Here is a 17,510-nt window from a genome sequence, read left to right on the forward strand (position 1 = left end):
CATAGCTAGAACAGATGTCATCTCGCCAATGGCTATGATAAGTCTAACCCACACATCCAGTATACCTTGTATGGTAACCTCAACAATTAGTAACCATGATAATTAAGGTGACCTCAAGGGAACACAACACAATGACACCAAAAAGACAAAGATAGAAACTAAGTGTAACACAAGTCCAAGAGTCTCTAGCTACCACTTGTACTTGAAGTTCATTTTGAGCAGGTACTTGATTCTTATCTGACTCACATCATACACAATGAACCTGAAGTAGAGTCAAGGTCCAACAAACGAAACTGTTCACAAAACATACACATCCAATGCACAATGCAATCACTGGATCAGCACTAAGTGCAGAGTGTAACAATTAAAGCACAATATACAATATACTCAATCAGAGGAGGTACGACACGCGTGCCTTGATTACACTAATTGCCTCTGCAATATCGTTGAGTGTGGGCGTATAATCGAGGCATAATTACGCCCACGCTCAACGTTATTGCAGAAGCAATTAGTCTAATCGAGGCACGCATGTCCTACCTCCTCTGCAATATACTAGTACAATACGCAATACCAGGAATGTCCATTATACAGTGAAAACAATCTGGAGTTTATACACAATGCACACGCAAGTACTCTCACTGTATAACAACACACACACACTCACACACACACACACACACAACACATACACACACACACACACACCCACACCCACACACCCACCCACCCACACCCACCCACACACACCCACCCACACACAGAGAGACAATGAATAGGATACTCATTATACAGTAGTGAGGTATTGTCGACGGCTGTGGAGGAGCCCTTGCCCATGGGGATGACCACACCCTCCTCAGTGGTCTTGTGGCCGTCAGTAGTGGGGGCGGTCCGACCCAGACCCTTGGTACTGTGCTTACCAGCTGGCAGCTTGTCTACATACTTGGAGTGGGTCAGCTCATACCTGCACACACAGTAAAATAATATACTCATGCATTTCAGCAGCGTACACTTAATAGGTTACAATATATGGTTTTCTGGAGTATAGCCTGCAAATTATGTATGTATCACCTAGAATATGCAGGACCAGCAGATAACACACAAAACCCAGCACAACAATACAGATCAAAGCAGCTAGGCTCAGGGTCCCAAAGACAACAAAGGGTTACACAACACTCTATGGGCTGCCAATAATTATCAAGATCTAATCAAGATTTCTAAAGAAAACCATGGATAATCATCAGGTGCACAGTGTTCAATTGCAATGAGTATTGTATATTGGGAGACAGTAAAGAAATTAAAATTACTCTCTTTATTTCCATAACCCTCACCCACTAAAGCACAACCCTCACACGTCAACACTACTCACATGTCTCCGAGGGCAACCTCACAGAGGAGCATGAGTCCCTCGTTGTCAGAGCGAGAGGTGCTACAGTAATTGGCACTCTTGGAGACCATGTCTGCAAAATACACCCCCTTCCCAAACATGTAGCCAGTCACAGGCGCCTCTGGTGGAGCTATTCGAAGACCCTGGGACAAATATCATGAGAGATATTAGAAGCCATCACAGTGAAGAGTATACTGTGGATGCAAACACACAACATACCTGGGATAGTATTCCCACAAAGTTGGTCTTCCTGGAGCCGTGCCAGAGTAGCTGTCTGTTATGCAGCTTTGAGAATAGTTTGTATTTCTTCCCCTCCCCTTCTCTGTCCACTTTGAACACCTCCAGCACCTCCAGTGAGTACTGAGAGTGGGTGACAGCGTGAGTGTTGGACACATACTCCTGCAGCATTGAGAACTCATCAGAGCCCTTGGGCAGCACCTGTGTGTGTGTGTGTGTGTGGGGGGGGGGGGAGGTAACATTGTTATTACAACCACAGGTGCAGGATATGAATATTATATATTCATGTTACTGAACAACATGTCTATGTTTATGCCTTGTTGACAAATAGAAACATAGATTCTGTGACATGATAAGGTACAGTACACAGAGATTACAATCAATGCAGAGATGGTCCGACAGGCGTGGTGCAGCTCAAGCTGATTAATTATCCGCCCACATCGTATGTTTTTGCTGAGTGTAATCAAAAGCTAATTGCTTGAGCTGCACCGCGCCTGTCGGACCACCTCTGCAATCAATGAATGTATACATACTCACATCCATCTTGGTCTTGAGCTGCTCATAATGCAGGTCCAGTGGGTCCTTCCCTCCACTCACACCATCCTCCTGTTTCAGTAGCGAGTAGGCCACCTCAATCTCCAGTAGATTATCCAACATTTGTGTCTTTATCTTTATAACCTCCTCTGAGTTCAGTGGGGGTGGTTTTGTCATGCCAAAGTCATGTGGTACTAGAGTGTAGAATCTGTTAGTACAGTCGAGGATTTTGCTCGGATTCTGAGTCCCAACTATCTCTCGTTGTAGCTCAGAAAGGACAGAATATGCACTCTCTATCTGTCGCCGTGACAACTTGCCCAAAGGCATCTTCTTCATATCAATCTGTGGCAAACAGAGTTTACAGAATTGCAGTTCATATAAAACTAGCTTGTAATAGGACAATCCCTAGCTAAGACATGGCTTGTGCATGTACCTATACGAGATCTTGTATGGGGAAATCAAGGGCTAGTTTATACTCTTTTAAGACCCACCTCAAACTCGAGCATAGCTTTCTTCATGCTCTCCACATCAAATATCATTCGAATGAGATCTTGTATCTCAGGGGCCAGTGTGGACTTTGAACCAGGAGCAATTCCAAGCTGTTGCCCAGTGTCCTCATCACCACCATAGTCTATCTCCAGGGGGTAGAACTTGCTAGGCCTCTTAACAAAGCTCTCTTTACTGGTGCCCCATGAATTGCCTGTCTTGTCTTGGTAGAGGAGCTCAAAGTGCTTCTTGGCAGCAGGTTTGGAGGCTCCAAAACTCTGTGAAGGATAAACAACAGTTATTTTCTAGTTTTCCATCGAGAAACAAATTTGCAGTAAGTATGCTGCCCTAAACCTTAAGGTTAGGGTATTGTGATCACTCATGAATATTCATGAGTTTAATTCTGTCAGCTTTTTCTCTCTTGCAGGTTCAAAGAAGTCTGCTGTACTTATATTGTATGATTATCAACTCTATTGCTATTGTTTTGTGTAAGAATGCCATAATTATGAAGATGTATGAATGAGAAAAGTGGGCATCAAAACCGCAAGTATATAGACTATTTTTTGCATCAATTTATAAGAGCAGTAAGTACTTTCAGCAATCTTTATTGGTATCTATATGTAGCTAAGTACCTTCCAGAGGGCTGGACGAAGAGATATTCGTTGTAAAACTTCATACGGGCGAGTAAAAGCTAAGAGTAGACGGTAAGTATCTAAAAATACGCTTGATCTTCCGATAAACAGGAGGCTAGCTCCAACCGGATTGACTTTTTTTAAATTTCTCTTCATCTGGCCCTGCCCCTACCTTTCTTTAATTGGATAGAGCCCTCAGTTGAAGATTCCCGGGTTTATCGATGCTAAAAATTGACGCAAGAAAACTCCAGTACAACTTGTCTGATGCTACACTAAAAACATAGCGATAATGATATTCATACTCCATAAATATCGCGGGGGCGAAACACAATACCCTAACCTTAAACAAAGTATTGCTTACCGTATAGCGGGTAATGTTCGTGGGGTAAAAATTCATTATTTTCGCTGACATCCACGAAATTTTAATGTAGTCGTGGAATGCAGTGCAGGCAACAAGACTAAACAAAATTTGTACTCACGAAAACCACCGTTTTCCAGATCAACGAATTTACCCCACGAAAATTACCCGCTATACGGTATACTGAATCTTTCTTCCCCCTCCCTCCCCTCTCAGTGGTTTAGCTGACCTCTGTCTTTGAGCCTCCTATGGTGGTCCCCACACGACCCCACGATCTGAACACATAGTAGTTCTTGCTGGAGTCTCCTTCGAGCAGCTGCAGCTTGTAGTACGAGTTAGTGCCTCTTATGACATCGACCAATCCAAGTACAGCATTCCAGACCACACCCCTCTCCTCCAGTACGTGGTGTGACCCCTCCAGCTCTGAATCAGGGTCCACTGCAGCACCACCCTTTACCATCACCTTGACCTTGCTCGGACCTGGGTGGAGGGAGGGGTGTGTCTACAGGCACATATATATACAGTCTTACAGAGCTTAGAGAGAGGTTGTTCAGATGATGTGTTAAATAAAATCAGAAGTCAATAATATATTAATGGCTTTTCCCGAAAATGGGGAATTACGGCCGATTCTGAATTTGAGATTTGAGCATACCATCTGAACGGGTTCCTTCTAAGCTTTCAAAAAAGCATAAAATCGTTGAATTTGGACCATCAGAATTCTAGTTACAGAGCCAGCCGTCTATTATCTAAATCATACTATCAATACGTTTCTTATCCCACCACTCACCTTGTGACTTGAATGACTTTCCCCCGTCAGTGTACTCTGATGAAGGGAGGGAGTGTCTCGGTGCCCCCCAGTCGCTGATTGTATGTGAGGGGATCTTGAGGAGGGCCGCTCCTTTACCCGCCTCTTCCAGATAGTCCTCACTCACCACTGGAACATCACTGTCTTCCACTTCCACCATTCGAGAGCTCATTTTTTCTAACTCAGCTACAAGTATGAGGAGGTATTTATCTAAGAGCTTCTACATTATTTTACAAGTACATGTATTTACCGAAAAAATGCACAAATTTGGAATTTTTGATATTCAATTTGTCATACTGACCTTCGCTACTAATACAGATGGTGGTGTTGTCTGTAACCTTGGAGACGACCCTCCCTCCGAGACTTTCAATGAGCTGAGTCAGCTTCGGCTTACTTTGACTCAGACGACCAATAATTATCACCGTGAAACCTTTCAGAGGAACTTCAACTGTCTTCCTGTGTGTGGTGTGATGTGTGTGTGTGGTGTGGTGTGTGTTGTGATGTGTGTGTGGTGTGTGTGTGGTGTGTGCAGTACATTACGAGCAGCTTACTTGCTATCAGACGGCTGTGATGGACCGGGGCCATCAGTAGTATCCATGGAAGCATCCATGGTAAAGGACTGTGACTGTGATGGAGTAGAGTCCTTACTAAAGACCCTCTTACGCGCCTTGTATTTGTACTTAGACCTGCAAAAAAAGCCAGAAAACTAAAAACAATGCTTTCTAAACACAGCAAAATACTCACAAAAATGGTATCTCTTTGAGGCTCTCAGGAATGATCCATTTTGTGCGAGATGGGTCATCCGTGGTGTTGATGCATTTGGTCCATGCTGACATGTTCCCTGTGCACTGGTAGGTGTGGCTACGGGCCACCAACTGACCACTCTCACACACTGAGCACGGCTGGAGCGCACCGAACACCATACCACTAGCACAACGATCCAACAGCTGAAAGAAATGGCGATAGAAGTAATAATGATTATTTAGAAGAAAGGGGGGGAAAGAGGACAGTGGGAAAGAAAATTAATGGGGGAAAAGTGGGTAATAATGCATTACATTTTAGTCCATAGCCAAGTTTAGATTTTTTAGCCTTACATTGCTCTCCCCTACAGGAACCTTCTGGTTGTTATCCTCGAGCATGAGTTGGAGGTCTGTCTTCCCAAGCTGCTCCTTGAGCTGGTCTCTCACCTTCCAAATCATCTCACTTTGAACCTGGATACACAAACCATACAACAATAAACACATTGGCATGTTATAACAAACAACCACAGTAGTTCGCAGCATATATCTTCACCTTTAGTGCCTTTTCATCTTGCAGCTCCTCCTTTGTCTTCTTGACAGGTGGTGGCTGAGCATCCTCCAACTTCCGCTTCTTCCTATAATTATATGCAGAATTCTTGAGGTACTAGTTAGAGAGAGAGGGCTACTAAGATGCAGATATGTATATTTTTGTATTGCCTATCGTTCAATCAACATTAGACTGTCCCTCACCCTTTCCCTTTGGTTGCAGAATTTGGTTTCAGTTTCAATAACAGTTCATCTTTATCCTCCTTCTTGAGTTTGGTGAACCCTGAGAGCTCGTCCGCTGCCACACCTACTGCGTCCAGATCATCCAGATTGTCAGAGAAACAATCGACATGGTGCCATGCTGGAATGAGACCTCCAAACTTTTTCTGGTCCGCATCTGGCTGTATCATCTTAGCAATTCTGATCTCATCCTAAGTAAAACAAAAGGAGCAGTTTGCTCAATCACAATCAGGAACAAGTCACTAACAAAACATGGACAATTATAATTCTGTTCTACCTTAGCGATCTGGGAGTTACAGCTCTTGCAATTGCTTCTCCCAGACTTTGCATACTCCACTTGTAGGTCGCTACGAGTTGTCTTTCGTTTCGCTGCTTTCCCCTTCCCCTTCCCTTTATCAGAGGGGGCGGCACCATCGGGGACATCCATCGCTGCCCCTGAAATCTTCTTCTTAATCTTCTCTTGATCGTCCCATCGCAGGGAGCTGAAACCAGACACTTCGTTGACTGACTTCATGGTCGCATTCTTGAAAAAGCATCCAAAGTGGTACCAGTTGGTCTGTTTGCCATCAAAGAACGCGCTCTGTACCAGCTTAGCCAGCCTCAGTGAGTCCTTGGAGATATTTCCACGACATTGCTTGCAACCTGCCCTCCCTGATTTGGCATACTCGGCCCTGAAGGGACGCTCTTCCTCCTCAGCCATTTAGTAGAAAAATACATACACTGTTCTGTCTTGTTTTGATGTGATAGCTAGAGGGGTGGGAACTTGCGCTTATTTCAGCCACGTGGGTCGGTAATGATCGGCTCATATGAAACTCTTAATTGAGTTAATAGACAGATAGGCGTATCTGATCCTAAGCAGGTCAAGCCCACCGAACAACACAGACTGTCATGTGACAAGAGAAGAAGAGTGATAGTTCTGATTCTGTACATGTAAACAAAGCTCAAGAAGACTGAGGATCTACTACTGAGAGCCATGGCACACTGGTTCCATAGAAACCCACTCAAGGCAACAGTTCTGGTCAAATTCGAGGCACTCCAGAAGAGTTCCAAAGGAGCCACATGCAAAGAGATCATCACGTATGCACAATAACACCATCCATCCACTACACTAGCTAGATAAACTCCACTTGATAAAAAAAGATATATAACAGATTCTAGGCTATGGTGCTACCGATCGAAAAGGGTTGTTACGTCACACTAGGGTTCAGGCCATAGAACAGCTAGTATCAATGTTCATATAATTTTTATCTTTCATCCTCATCCTCTGTAGTAAACTCAAGGCTGGTCGAGCGTGTTTCCAAGAGTTAGTGTCCAAGCACTCGAGTGCAGTAGATGAGGTCACGGTGGCGTTCACAGAGTACGCTGGCCTGCTCCGAGGGTTGGTGGATGCTCCAGAGGGAGGGGACAGTAAGCTGAGGGGACTCACTTCCTTCAAGTGGACTAGCTCTTGTCTCGGCCGCACTCCAAGGTTAGGAATGCGTGAGCTTGTGTGTGTGTATTCTATCGTTGTACTAATGTGCATTCAACAAGCTCTTGTACAGTACAAATACTGTGCAAACACTTGGCTGTTTGTAGTCCTGTTATGATATGGCAGTTCTGTTAGAATTTGTTCCTAGCAGCCATGTGACTGGTCTTATGACAGTGTATAGTGGCAGTACTGTCCTCAAAGGAAGTTAGTGTTGATTCAGTTCACCTTGTTTGGCTAGCGTTTAAGGTTATTTTAACTGAATACTGTCAATGTACAGGTCTGTTATAGAGTATTACTCTAAATCTGTCCCTCCCTCTCTCTACAGTATACAGACTGATGCCTGGTTTGAGGTGATCTCTGTTGTCATGCAGCTAGCCATCTGGCATACCAAGCACGCAGCACACATTGCCATGGACGACAGGTGAGTGTAAGCACTAACTAAGTAACTAACTCTTAGAGCTATTGACCCTTCGTGGCCGGGACATTATCGTGCGATATACAATGTATAGATATACAGGTGCTATACATAATATAGGCGCACGAATTGAAATCGGTTACTCCACACACACACACACACACACACACACACACACACACACACGCACACACACACACACACACACAGTATCTCTGTGGACCAAGCTAAGGAGGTTCACCGGAGTCTCAAACTAGCAGCTGGCATGTTCCTCAACGTCAAGGAGACCCTCCTCCCCAAGCTACAGGCCACACCAGACAAGGGAGTGGATACTGACCAGCGAGTGGTAGATGCATACGCACAACAAGCACAAGGTGAAGCACAAGAGGTGACTATAGGAAGAGCCCTGGAGATGGGCCACAAAGCCAGCGTTATATTCTCTCTGGCCATGGAGACTGCAGCCATCTTTAAACAAGCTGGTATGTGTATGTAAGTGCATGTACGGGCATCGCTACAGTACATGCTAGTACAATGATAATTGGAGCATTTTAAAGTGTGTCTCAAGTACTGTACATGTACAAAGTAATTCAGTCATTGTATTGAATATATCTTTCCCTCGCTGCATTGTAGCTGATGCTCTGAAGACGCTGGACCCAGTGTTGTTTGGAAAGTGGGGCCATTATCTCGGGCTCAAAGCAGCTGTGTATGAGGCCTATGTGAGTCCACTCTCCTGTGTAATGTGTGTGCAGCCTGGTTACATCTCTTCCATTGCAGGCCTACTGTTTCTATGGCAAGGAGCTATTGGAGCTAGAGAAGTGTGGAGAGTCCATTAGAGTGCTAAGGCATGCTCAGGCCTGTAAGTAGTTTAATCTCTGTGTGTGTGCTAGTGCTGAGGCATGCTCAGGCCTGTGAGTAGTTCATCTCTGAGTGTACTAGTCTAGGATGAAGTAGCTAGTTGCTATTTGCATTCTGCACTGTTTGCTGTAGCGCACTTGTTTACTGCCTGCAGCATAAATTAACCGTTTAATATCTGTCCACAGAATAGTACTTGTAGGTACACATGCTGTGTTTGTAAATGTTTCATCGTACAGTACTTTCATATTACCACACCCACACACACACACACACACACACACACACACACACACACACACACATACAGTGAGCACCCAGGCGAGCAAGATGTGTGACAGGTACAATCGTACCAAGGGAGCGGGTACCATTGCTCACCCGGAGAGACATCCCTTCTTCCAAAAACTGGCACCCATGGTCAAACTCCACCTGGACAAGAGCGAGAGAGAAAATGGATTCATGTAAGAACATTAATTTCATGCATAGGGGCAGCTTGTTCGATTAGCTACGTATGTCAACCATCGTCTCCCATTACTCGAACAAAAGCATCATGGCCTCTGTCATAGCTAGCAACTTTATACAAATTTACACCGTACATTGTGAACTGTCCATTCAATACTGTACCTCCATTATACATGCACAAATCTAGTTACCATCACAAGGTTCCGGAGGAGTTGCCTGTGATAGAGAAGAAGCAAGTGTACGGACTAGCCACACCCGAGGACTTCACCCTCCCCCCACACCACCCCCTCTGGACCCCCGAGGCATACGCTGCCTTCGAGGTCTCAGCACAGGCCAGTGAGAAGTATGACACCAAGGTGGGCATATCTTATGCTATATTATTAAGTAGTGATGCTGGGAGAGGTACATGTGTGAAATGTTATGTGTTAGGTTGGGTTGGGTTGTTACAGTATATAGCTGTTGAAACTATGATTATAGTCACTGCATGTTTAATCTAGCCTTAGTCAATAGCATACACTGGTACTCAATTATTTTTTTAATCTCTCTATTGTCAACATTTCTCTTGCTTGTGTGCATGTACAAACCTTCACACACTGTGCTCATCTGTGTAGGCCTCGGCAGCTCAAGAGGAAATTGCCCCTGTACAAGAGCCAGACATTGCCCCAGGCAAGATACCACAGCCCAAGTCGACCAAGTCAGACTGCACCATTTCCTAGCCTCAGACTTGTATGCACATCTTCGTTAATTTGTGCTATTTTGCACTTTTGTTTTGTCCATTTAATCGTCATTGTACGTACGTATAATTATACTGTAGCCTTTTATCAGCACCGTAACTGAGGATTATTATTAAATCGGATCCGGAAATGAAAATACAATTACACAAATGAACAAAATTAAGAAGAGAAAAAGGTATATAATTATGAGCAACTGAATGAGGTCAAAGTTTTTTTAAACTGTCAGTTTGTGAGTTGGTATCAAATAGAACACCAGTAGCTGCCTTCCTCCTGTAAAGAAAGAAGAGAGTGTGAAGTCAGGGAGTGCTATACATATACTTATATCAAGGACCCACTTTTTGATGCTGGGGTTGAGTAGGCTGGACCCAGCTGTCCTCTTGGGTCGACCAATCCCCTTCTTGCTAGAGGGACCCGGCCCCAGAGTGACGTCAGTGTACACTTGCTTGTCAACAGCTGCTTGCCTCCGTGTAGACTCCAACTCTCTCTCACATTCTGTAATTATTACATTGCTAAGATTAAAAACGACCTTGAATTGTAATATGCATAATGTGGAGAAGCCAATCTCAATAATTATGTTAACTGTAATACATTAGGACCAAGAAACGTACTGAACCTAGGAAGTGTATATATTATATAGTATGGAAGAGTGGGGAAGATGATAATGGGGAAGAGAGCACCTTTTAGTCTAGTCCTGGTGGATTGTAGCTGCTCCACTAGATGGAAGAGTAGTGGGCCGGGACCACTGCTCTCTCTGGGCAGGCTGAACGTGTCCACACTACCACATTGTAGTGAGACTGTATCACCAGACAGGAACACAGTGACCTCTCCATCTTGAAGGGACTGACTGTGTGTCAGAACAAACACATCATGGAGTGTGTGTTGGTCAGTGATTGCTCGTACCTGAGGCTGTTGAGATAGCTTGTTAGGTCGCTAGATACACAGCGATCTTTCTGTGTGAGTGAAACAAAACAAGTGTGTTTTACTTAATACCATGTCGAGATAAAACACTCACCAACTCATTCTCTGTCAAGCCTATCGTCCAGACTGCTTCGCCATCAGACAATCTGTAGAAACAAGCTTGGATCACACACTTAGGTAATGCCAACTCATATGTACATGCATGTACGTACATAACTACTACCATCCAATCATCGGCCACACTATAACCCACACATGCACTGCTTACCCAATAATAAGCCTCTGGTCAAGCTCCGAGTACCTAGTATAGCAAGCATACGTGTCCGTTCCTGTCCTCACTTCCCTCACAACACTCAAGCATTTACAGCTCTCCAGAATCACCTTGAAACCCATTATTATGCCTCGGTGCGCATGCGCAAGCGAGGTATACGGTAGTGTGTTTGTGTGTCTGTGTGTGTCTGCTGTGTGTCTGTGTAGACTGCTACAGCTGCTCAAGGATGAATCAAGTGCAAGTAAGAGTTTCTATAGGCTTCTAGTCATGTTTACTTGGATTTTAATTCGTGGATTTGCAAAATAATGCTTCGTTCTCAAGTTATGCCTAATTTTGCTTACTTGGAATGCCATTGCAGCCTTTTCAGAAGAGCACGTAGCCAAACTTGTTTACCGAGTGTTACTACTCTACTTAGTAGTTAGCTCTGCACTAGATCGCTAGCTATTGGTAGCTGCAAGAGTGAGGAAGAGAGCTGCAAGGCTCTGTTGATGGCAGCCATTAATTTTAGACTTGAACTTTTAGCATCGATCGTTTTTAACAACAATCATGGTCGATCATTACCAACTCTTTGAGTTTGCGTGCAGCAAAAGTAAAAATGTTCATCAGTATAAAAGCTATTAGTAGCTTCATGTTATGTAGCTTTGGCATCTCCACCGAGGCATCAGCACCTGCGGTGCTTTCATTATCTCTGCTGCGCTGGCATGCTAAAAGGGAGTGTCCCATGGCTTCTGGGGGGTACCAGGTGGGGAGCCCCTCGATCCCAGGCCGAGTGTTTGCTTTTATAAGGGCTAGGTGAACTAACCCTTATAAAAGCGAAAACTCGGCCCTGGGGTGGTCAGCACCTAGTCTGGCCCCAGACCACTCCCTTGCACGTGATCTGACATGTGCCAGGGAGAGGGTCTGGCATTTAGAGTCACTTTTCTTGGTTCATGACATCTCCAATCAGATTCGCAAGAATGCAATTAAACTGTCACATGATTCCACTTCACAGAGGCGGTTGATGTTCTGATCATGAATCCACTTTAACACAGAATTTGTGCATAGCTTCATAGTATGGAATTGATTTTTGAATATTTTCTTTCACAATGGCTGGGATAATTTCTGGAATAGAAGGAAGCTGAGAGGTGTCCCGAGGTGGGGCAAGTTTGCCAAATCCAGAACTGTACATCGCATTCCAATGCCATTCTTTGTAGTTTTTATACTTGGTCGCCCAGTCTTCCACTTTTCCTGGTGTCCATGTCAGCATCTTTTTGTCGTATGGCAAGCCCGTTTGCCGGCAATACACTTGCATGATGTACTCAGGATTTTTCAATAGATCGGCTGCATCAATAACGGTAACTTCTCTCCCTGTGCTTCGAATAAAATCGAATAACTCATACAGCTTAGCAAAGCCTTTCACACCAGATCCGAACCCATCTCTCGTGTAATCAAAGCCACTTCTTACAATTGCCTTCCATTCTGACGGAATGGACTTTCGAGGATCTCTTATCAGAAAAGAATGTTTGAAGTTGACAAAATCACCTTCAATATATATATCTAGCGAACCTCTCTTTTGGAATGTAGAATGCCATATCTTTTGCAAAAACAGCATTGCATCCTTCATAGTCTGCAAGGAGTATTTGATCGGTATAGTCGTAGGTATGCAAACTGTTAGAAAGAAGGTCTTCATCAGTAAGAAATTCGTTTTGCCTCTCTGGACCGTAGTAGAATGACGTTAGATGCGGCTCATAGAGGGATTTGACTCCTTGAAGCTCTCGGATCGATCTTTCAAAGGCACTTGAACAGCACCTCATGGCTGTCCAGAGGATTACACGTGATTGAGGCTTCATTGAGGGAGAGGTGGTAGCTAGCTGTGCCTCCATATCAGTCATGGAGCCAGGCCTGGTATATATCAGCGATTAGAGGTTTCTCTTTAGCTAAAATCTCCAAAATCAAAATAATCTTCTCTACTTGACTAGACTTGCTGTGTGCTGTAAATTGATCTGAGGTCACACTGAGTGAAACAACAAAGACTCTGCATGTGCATGGTCTCTGTGGTCTCTGTGGTGAGACTAGACTGTGGGTGACTCTGTGGTGAACATCAGCGGCTTCTATAATAATATACCATTTGTAGCTGATGCTCTGAAGACACTGGACCCAGTGTTATTTGGAAAGTGGGGCCATTATCTCGGGCTCAAAGCAGCTGTGTATGAGGCCTATGTGAGTCCACTCTCCTGTAATGTGTTATGTAATGTGTGTGCAGCCTGGTTACATCTCTTCCATTGCAGGCCTACTGTTTCTATGGCAAGGAGCTATTGGAGCTAGAGAAGTGTGGAGAGTCCATTCAAGTGCTGAGGCATGCTCAGGCCTGTGAGTAGTTCAATCTGTGTGTGTACTAGTCTAGGATGAAGTAGCTAGTTGCTATTTGCATTCTGCACTGTTTGCTGTAACACACTTGTCTACATTATGTAAATTAACCGGCTGTCCACAGAATAGTACTTGTAGGTACACATGCTGTGTTTGTAAATGTTTCATCGTACAGTACTTTCATATTACCCCCCCCCCCCCCCACACACACACACACACATACAGTGAGCACCCAGGCGAGCAAGATGTGTGACAGGTACAATCGTACCAAGGGAGCGGGTACCATTGCTCACCCAGAGAGACATCCCTTCTTCCAGAAACTGGCACCCATGGTCAAACTCCACCTGGACAAGAGCGAGAGAGAAAATGGTTTCATGTATGTACACTACAAGTACAGAGACAATTATGACAATCATTCTGTCCAATTACTCGAACAAAAGCATCCTAGCTAGCAACTTTATACAAATTTACACCATACATTGTATACTGTTCATTCTAGTTACCATCACAAGGTTCCAGAGGAGTTGCCTGTGATAGAGAAGAAGCAGGTATACGGACTAGCCACACCCGAGGATTTCACCCTCCCCCCACACCACCCCCTCTGGACCCCCGAGGCATACGCTGCCTTTGAGGTATCGGCACAGGCCAGCGAGAAGTATGACACCAAGGTGGGCATATCTCATGCTATAATTATTATTGAGTAGTGGTGTTGTAGTGTAGGAGAGGTACATGTGTGGGGTAGTGGTGTTGAAGTGTAGGAGAGGTACATGTGTGGGGTAGTGGTGTTGAAGTGTAGGAGAGGTACATGTGTGGGGTAGTGGTGTTGAAGTGTAGGAGAGGTACATGTGTGGGGTAGTGGTGTTGAAGTGTAGGAGAGGTACATGTGTGGGGTAGTGGTGTTGTAGTGTAGGAGAGGTACATGTGTGGGGTAGTGGTGTTGAAGTGTAGGAGAGGTACATGTGTGGGGTAGTGGTGTTGTAGTGTAGGAGAGGTACATGTGTGGGGTAGTGGTGTTGTAGTGTAGGAGAGGTACATGTGTGGGGTAGTGGTGTTGTAGTGTAGGAGAGGTACATGTGCAATGTTATGTGTTAGGTTGGGTTGTTACAGTACATAGCTGTTGATTATAGCCACTGTTTAATGTAGCCTTAGTCAATAGCCCATTATACACTGGTACTCAATTACTTTTTTTCATCTCTCTATTGTCAACATTTCTCTTGCTTGTGTGCATGTACAACCTTCACACACTGTGCTCATCTGTGTAGGCCTCGGCAGCTCAAGAGGAGATTGCCCCCGTACAAGAGCCAGACATTGCCCCAGGCAAGATACCACAGCCCAAGTCGACCAAGTCAGACTGCACCATTTCCTAGCCTCAGACTTGTACGCACATCTTCGTTAATTTGTGCTATTTTGCACTTGTTTTATCGTCATTGTACCTACGTATAATTATACTGTAGCCTTTTATCAGCACCGTAACTGAGGATTATTATTAAATCGGATCCGGAAATGAAAATACAATTACACAAATGAACAAAATTAAGAAGAGAAAAAGGTATATAATTATGAGCAACTGAATGAGGTCAAAGTTTTTTTTAACTGTCAGTTTGTGAGTTGGTATCAAATAGAACACCAGTGGCTGCCTTCCTCCTGTAAAGAAAGAAGAGAGTGTGAAGTCAGGGAGTGCTACATATACTTATATCAAGGACCCACTTTTTGATGCTGGGGTTGAGTAGGCTGGACCCAGCTGTCCTCTTGGGTCGACCAATCCCCTTCTTGCTAGAGGGACCTGGCCCCAGAGTGACGTCAGTGTACACTTGCTTGTCAACAGCTGCTTGCCTCCGTGTAGACTCCAACTCTCTCTCACATTCTGTAATTATTACATTGCTAAGATTAAAAACGACCTTGAATTGTAATACAGGTATGCTAATGTGGAGAAGCATAATAATCAATCTCAATAACTGTAATACATTAGGACCAAGAAACGTACTGAACCTAGGAAGTGTATATATTTATTATATAGTATGGAAGAGTGGGGAAGATGATAATGGGGAAGAGAGCACCTTTTAGTCTAGTCCTGGTGGATTGTAGCTGCTCCACTAGATGGAAGAGTAGTGGGCCGGGACCACTGCTCTCTCTGGGCAGGCTGAACGTGTCCACACTACCACATTGTAGTGAGACTGTATCACCAGACAGGAACACAGTGACCTCTCCATCTTGAAGGGACTGACTGTGTGTCAGAACAAACACATCATGGAGTGTGTGTTGGTCAGTGATTGCTCGTACCTGAGGCTGTTGAGATAGCTTGTTAGGTCGCTAGATACACAGCGATCTTTCTGTGTGAGTGAAACAAAACAAGTGTGTTTTACTTAATACCATGTCGAGATAAAACACTCACCAACTCATTCTCTGTCAAGCCTATCGTCCAGACTGCTTCGCCATCAGACACTCTGTAGAAACAAGCTTGGATCACACACTTAGGTAATGCCAACTCATATGTACATGCGCTTGCATGTACGTACATAACTATACTACCATCCAATCATCGGCCACACTATAACCCACACATGCACTGCTTACCCAATAATAAGCCTCTGGTCAAGCTCCGAGTACCTAGTATAGCAAGCATACGTGTCCGTTCCTGTCCTCACTTCCCTCACAACACTCAAGCATTTACAGCTCTCCAGAATCACCTTGAAACCCATTATTATCTCTGCTGCGCTGGCATGCTAAAAGGGAGTGTCCCATGCAAGCTTCTGGGGGTGGAGCCTCGATCCCAGGCCGAGTGTTTGCTTTCAGGCTAGGGTAACTTATAAAAGCAAAAACTTGTGGTCAAAGTTTTAGTCTCAGAAAGTAGCCGCCCTCATTAAAATATAATTATGTTGCCAGCCAGCTCCCGCCGGGCCCCTGGAATAGCCTATTTTTACTAGTCTCGAATACCCGCCTCAACCTAAAAGCTTAAGCTTTTAGGTTGAGGCGGGTATTCGAGACTATATTTTTACATAAGACTTATATAAAATTATATATAATTATGATAAGTGTACACACACTGATTACTCTAGATACTATAAATTGCAACATTACGTACGTTTTTATTGTCTAAAATAAACTCTATAATTGTGTCTCGGGGGGGGGGGGGGGGGTTTCCATTCTATACTAAAAATGGCACTGCACTATAATTATATCCTCTGATCATGGATCCACTTTAACACAGAATTTGTGCATAGCTTCATAGTATGGAATTGATTTTTGAATATCTTCTTTCACAATGGCTGGGATAATTTCTGGAATAGAAGGAAGCTGAGAGGTGTCCCGAGGTGGGGCAAGTTTGCCAAATCCAGAACTGTACATCGCATTCCAATGCCATTCTTTGTAGAATCTTTTATTCTTGGTCGCCCAGTCTTCCACTTCTCCTGGTGTCCATGTCAGCATCTTTTTGTCGTATGGCAAGCCTGTTTGCCGGCAATACACTTGCATGATGTACTCAGGATTTTTCAATAGATCGGCTGCATCAATAACGGTAACTTCTCTCCCTGTGCTTCGAATAAAATCTAACAACTCATACAGCTTAGCATGGCCTTTCACACCAGATCCGGACGCATCTCTCGTACTCGTGTAATCAAGGCCACTTCTTACAATTGCCTTCCATTCTGACAGAATGGACTTTCGAGGATCTCTTATCAGAAAAGAATGTTTGAAGTTGACAAAATCACCTTCAATATATCTAGCGAACCTCTCTTTTGGAATGTAGAATGCCATCTCTTTTGCAAAAACAGCATTGCATCCTTCATAGTCTGCAAGGAGTATTTGATCGGTATAGTCGTAGGTATGCAAACTGTTAGAAAGAAGGTCTTCATCAGTAAGAAATTCGTTTTGCCTCTCTGGACCGTAGTAGAATGACGTTAGATGCGGCTCATAGAGGGATTTGACTCCTTGAAGCTCTCGGATCGATCTTTCAAAGGCACTTGAACAGCACCTCATGGCTGTCCAGAGGATTACACGTGATTGAGGCTTCATTGAGGGAGAGGTGGTAGCTAGCTGTGCCTCCATATCAGCCATGGAGCCAGGCCTGGTATATATATATCCAA

The 17,510-nt window shown here is 44.3% G+C and overlaps 6 protein-coding genes and 1 pseudogene across 8 annotated transcripts; 2 read left to right on the forward strand and 5 right to left on the reverse strand.

Moving 5' to 3' along the window:
- Positions 1–79: 79 nt before the first annotated feature.
- Positions 80–6,756, reverse strand: LOC135348404 (poly [ADP-ribose] polymerase 1-like). Of its 3 annotated transcripts, none has more exons than XM_064546603.1 (15): positions 6,240–6,755; positions 5,927–6,153; positions 5,730–5,811; positions 5,531–5,647; positions 5,181–5,383; positions 4,988–5,122; positions 4,738–4,892; positions 4,419–4,622; positions 3,861–4,111; positions 2,647–2,919; positions 2,159–2,497; positions 1,604–1,822; positions 1,367–1,527; positions 782–961; positions 80–262 (listed from the first exon to the last, which is right to left on the reverse strand). In XM_064546603.1, exons 1-15 carry the CDS (start codon positions 6,660–6,662, stop codon positions 190–192), a joined length of 3,042 nt encoding a protein of 1,013 aa, XP_064402673.1. In that variant the 5' UTR covers positions 6,663–6,755; the 3' UTR covers positions 80–189. The 3 variants fall into 3 exon arrangements, with proteins under 3 accessions (XP_064402673.1, XP_064402674.1, XP_064402675.1); XM_064546604.1 differs by having other exon boundaries at positions 768–961; XM_064546605.1 differs by lacking the exon at positions 782–961 and having other exon boundaries at positions 6,240–6,756.
- A 68-nt stretch (positions 6,757–6,824) lies between these two features.
- On the forward strand, positions 6,825–10,015 carry LOC135348416 (BRO1 domain-containing protein BROX-like). The gene is made up of 9 exons (XM_064546626.1): positions 6,825–7,039; positions 7,233–7,430; positions 7,756–7,851; positions 8,056–8,324; positions 8,476–8,561; positions 8,620–8,701; positions 9,008–9,158; positions 9,347–9,515; positions 9,771–10,015. The coding sequence occupies exons 1-9, from the start codon at positions 6,936–6,938 to the stop codon at positions 9,873–9,875; spliced, it is 1,260 nt and encodes a 419-aa protein (XP_064402696.1). The 5' UTR covers positions 6,825–6,935; the 3' UTR covers positions 9,876–10,015.
- Positions 9,994–11,336, reverse strand: LOC135348418 (uncharacterized). The gene is made up of 6 exons (XM_064546627.1): positions 11,080–11,336; positions 10,906–10,957; positions 10,794–10,843; positions 10,571–10,737; positions 10,229–10,385; positions 9,994–10,163 (listed from the first exon to the last, which is right to left on the reverse strand). Exons 1-6 carry the CDS (start codon positions 11,202–11,204, stop codon positions 10,097–10,099), a joined length of 618 nt encoding a protein of 205 aa, XP_064402697.1. The 5' UTR covers positions 11,205–11,336; the 3' UTR covers positions 9,994–10,096.
- A 411-nt stretch (positions 11,337–11,747) lies between these two features.
- Positions 11,748–12,953, reverse strand: LOC135348417 (uncharacterized; annotated as a pseudogene).
- Positions 12,954–12,967: 14 nt separating this feature from the next.
- LOC135348420 (BRO1 domain-containing protein BROX-like) lies at positions 12,968–14,927 on the forward strand. Its single transcript, XM_064546629.1, has 5 exons — positions 12,968–13,281; positions 13,350–13,431; positions 13,654–13,804; positions 13,928–14,096; positions 14,691–14,927. The coding sequence occupies exons 3-5, from the start codon at positions 13,674–13,676 to the stop codon at positions 14,793–14,795; spliced, it is 405 nt and encodes a 134-aa protein (XP_064402699.1). The 5' UTR covers positions 12,968–13,281; positions 13,350–13,431; positions 13,654–13,673; the 3' UTR covers positions 14,796–14,927.
- On the reverse strand, positions 14,903–16,219 carry LOC135348419 (uncharacterized). The gene is made up of 6 exons (XM_064546628.1): positions 16,003–16,219; positions 15,821–15,872; positions 15,709–15,758; positions 15,486–15,652; positions 15,136–15,292; positions 14,903–15,072 (listed from the first exon to the last, which is right to left on the reverse strand). Exons 1-6 carry the CDS (start codon positions 16,125–16,127, stop codon positions 15,018–15,020), a joined length of 606 nt encoding a protein of 201 aa, XP_064402698.1. The 5' UTR covers positions 16,128–16,219; the 3' UTR covers positions 14,903–15,017.
- A 395-nt stretch (positions 16,220–16,614) lies between these two features.
- Positions 16,615–17,481, reverse strand: LOC135349243 (uncharacterized). The gene has a single exon (XM_064547753.1). The coding sequence runs from the start codon at positions 17,479–17,481 to the stop codon at positions 16,615–16,617; it is 867 nt and encodes a 288-aa protein (XP_064403823.1).
- Between the last annotated feature and the right edge of the window lie 29 nt (positions 17,482–17,510).

This window comes from Halichondria panicea, chromosome 15 (genome assembly GCF_963675165.1).
Source record: "Halichondria panicea chromosome 15, odHalPani1.1, whole genome shotgun sequence".
Taxonomy (NCBI): domain Eukaryota; kingdom Metazoa; phylum Porifera; class Demospongiae; order Suberitida; family Halichondriidae; genus Halichondria; species Halichondria panicea.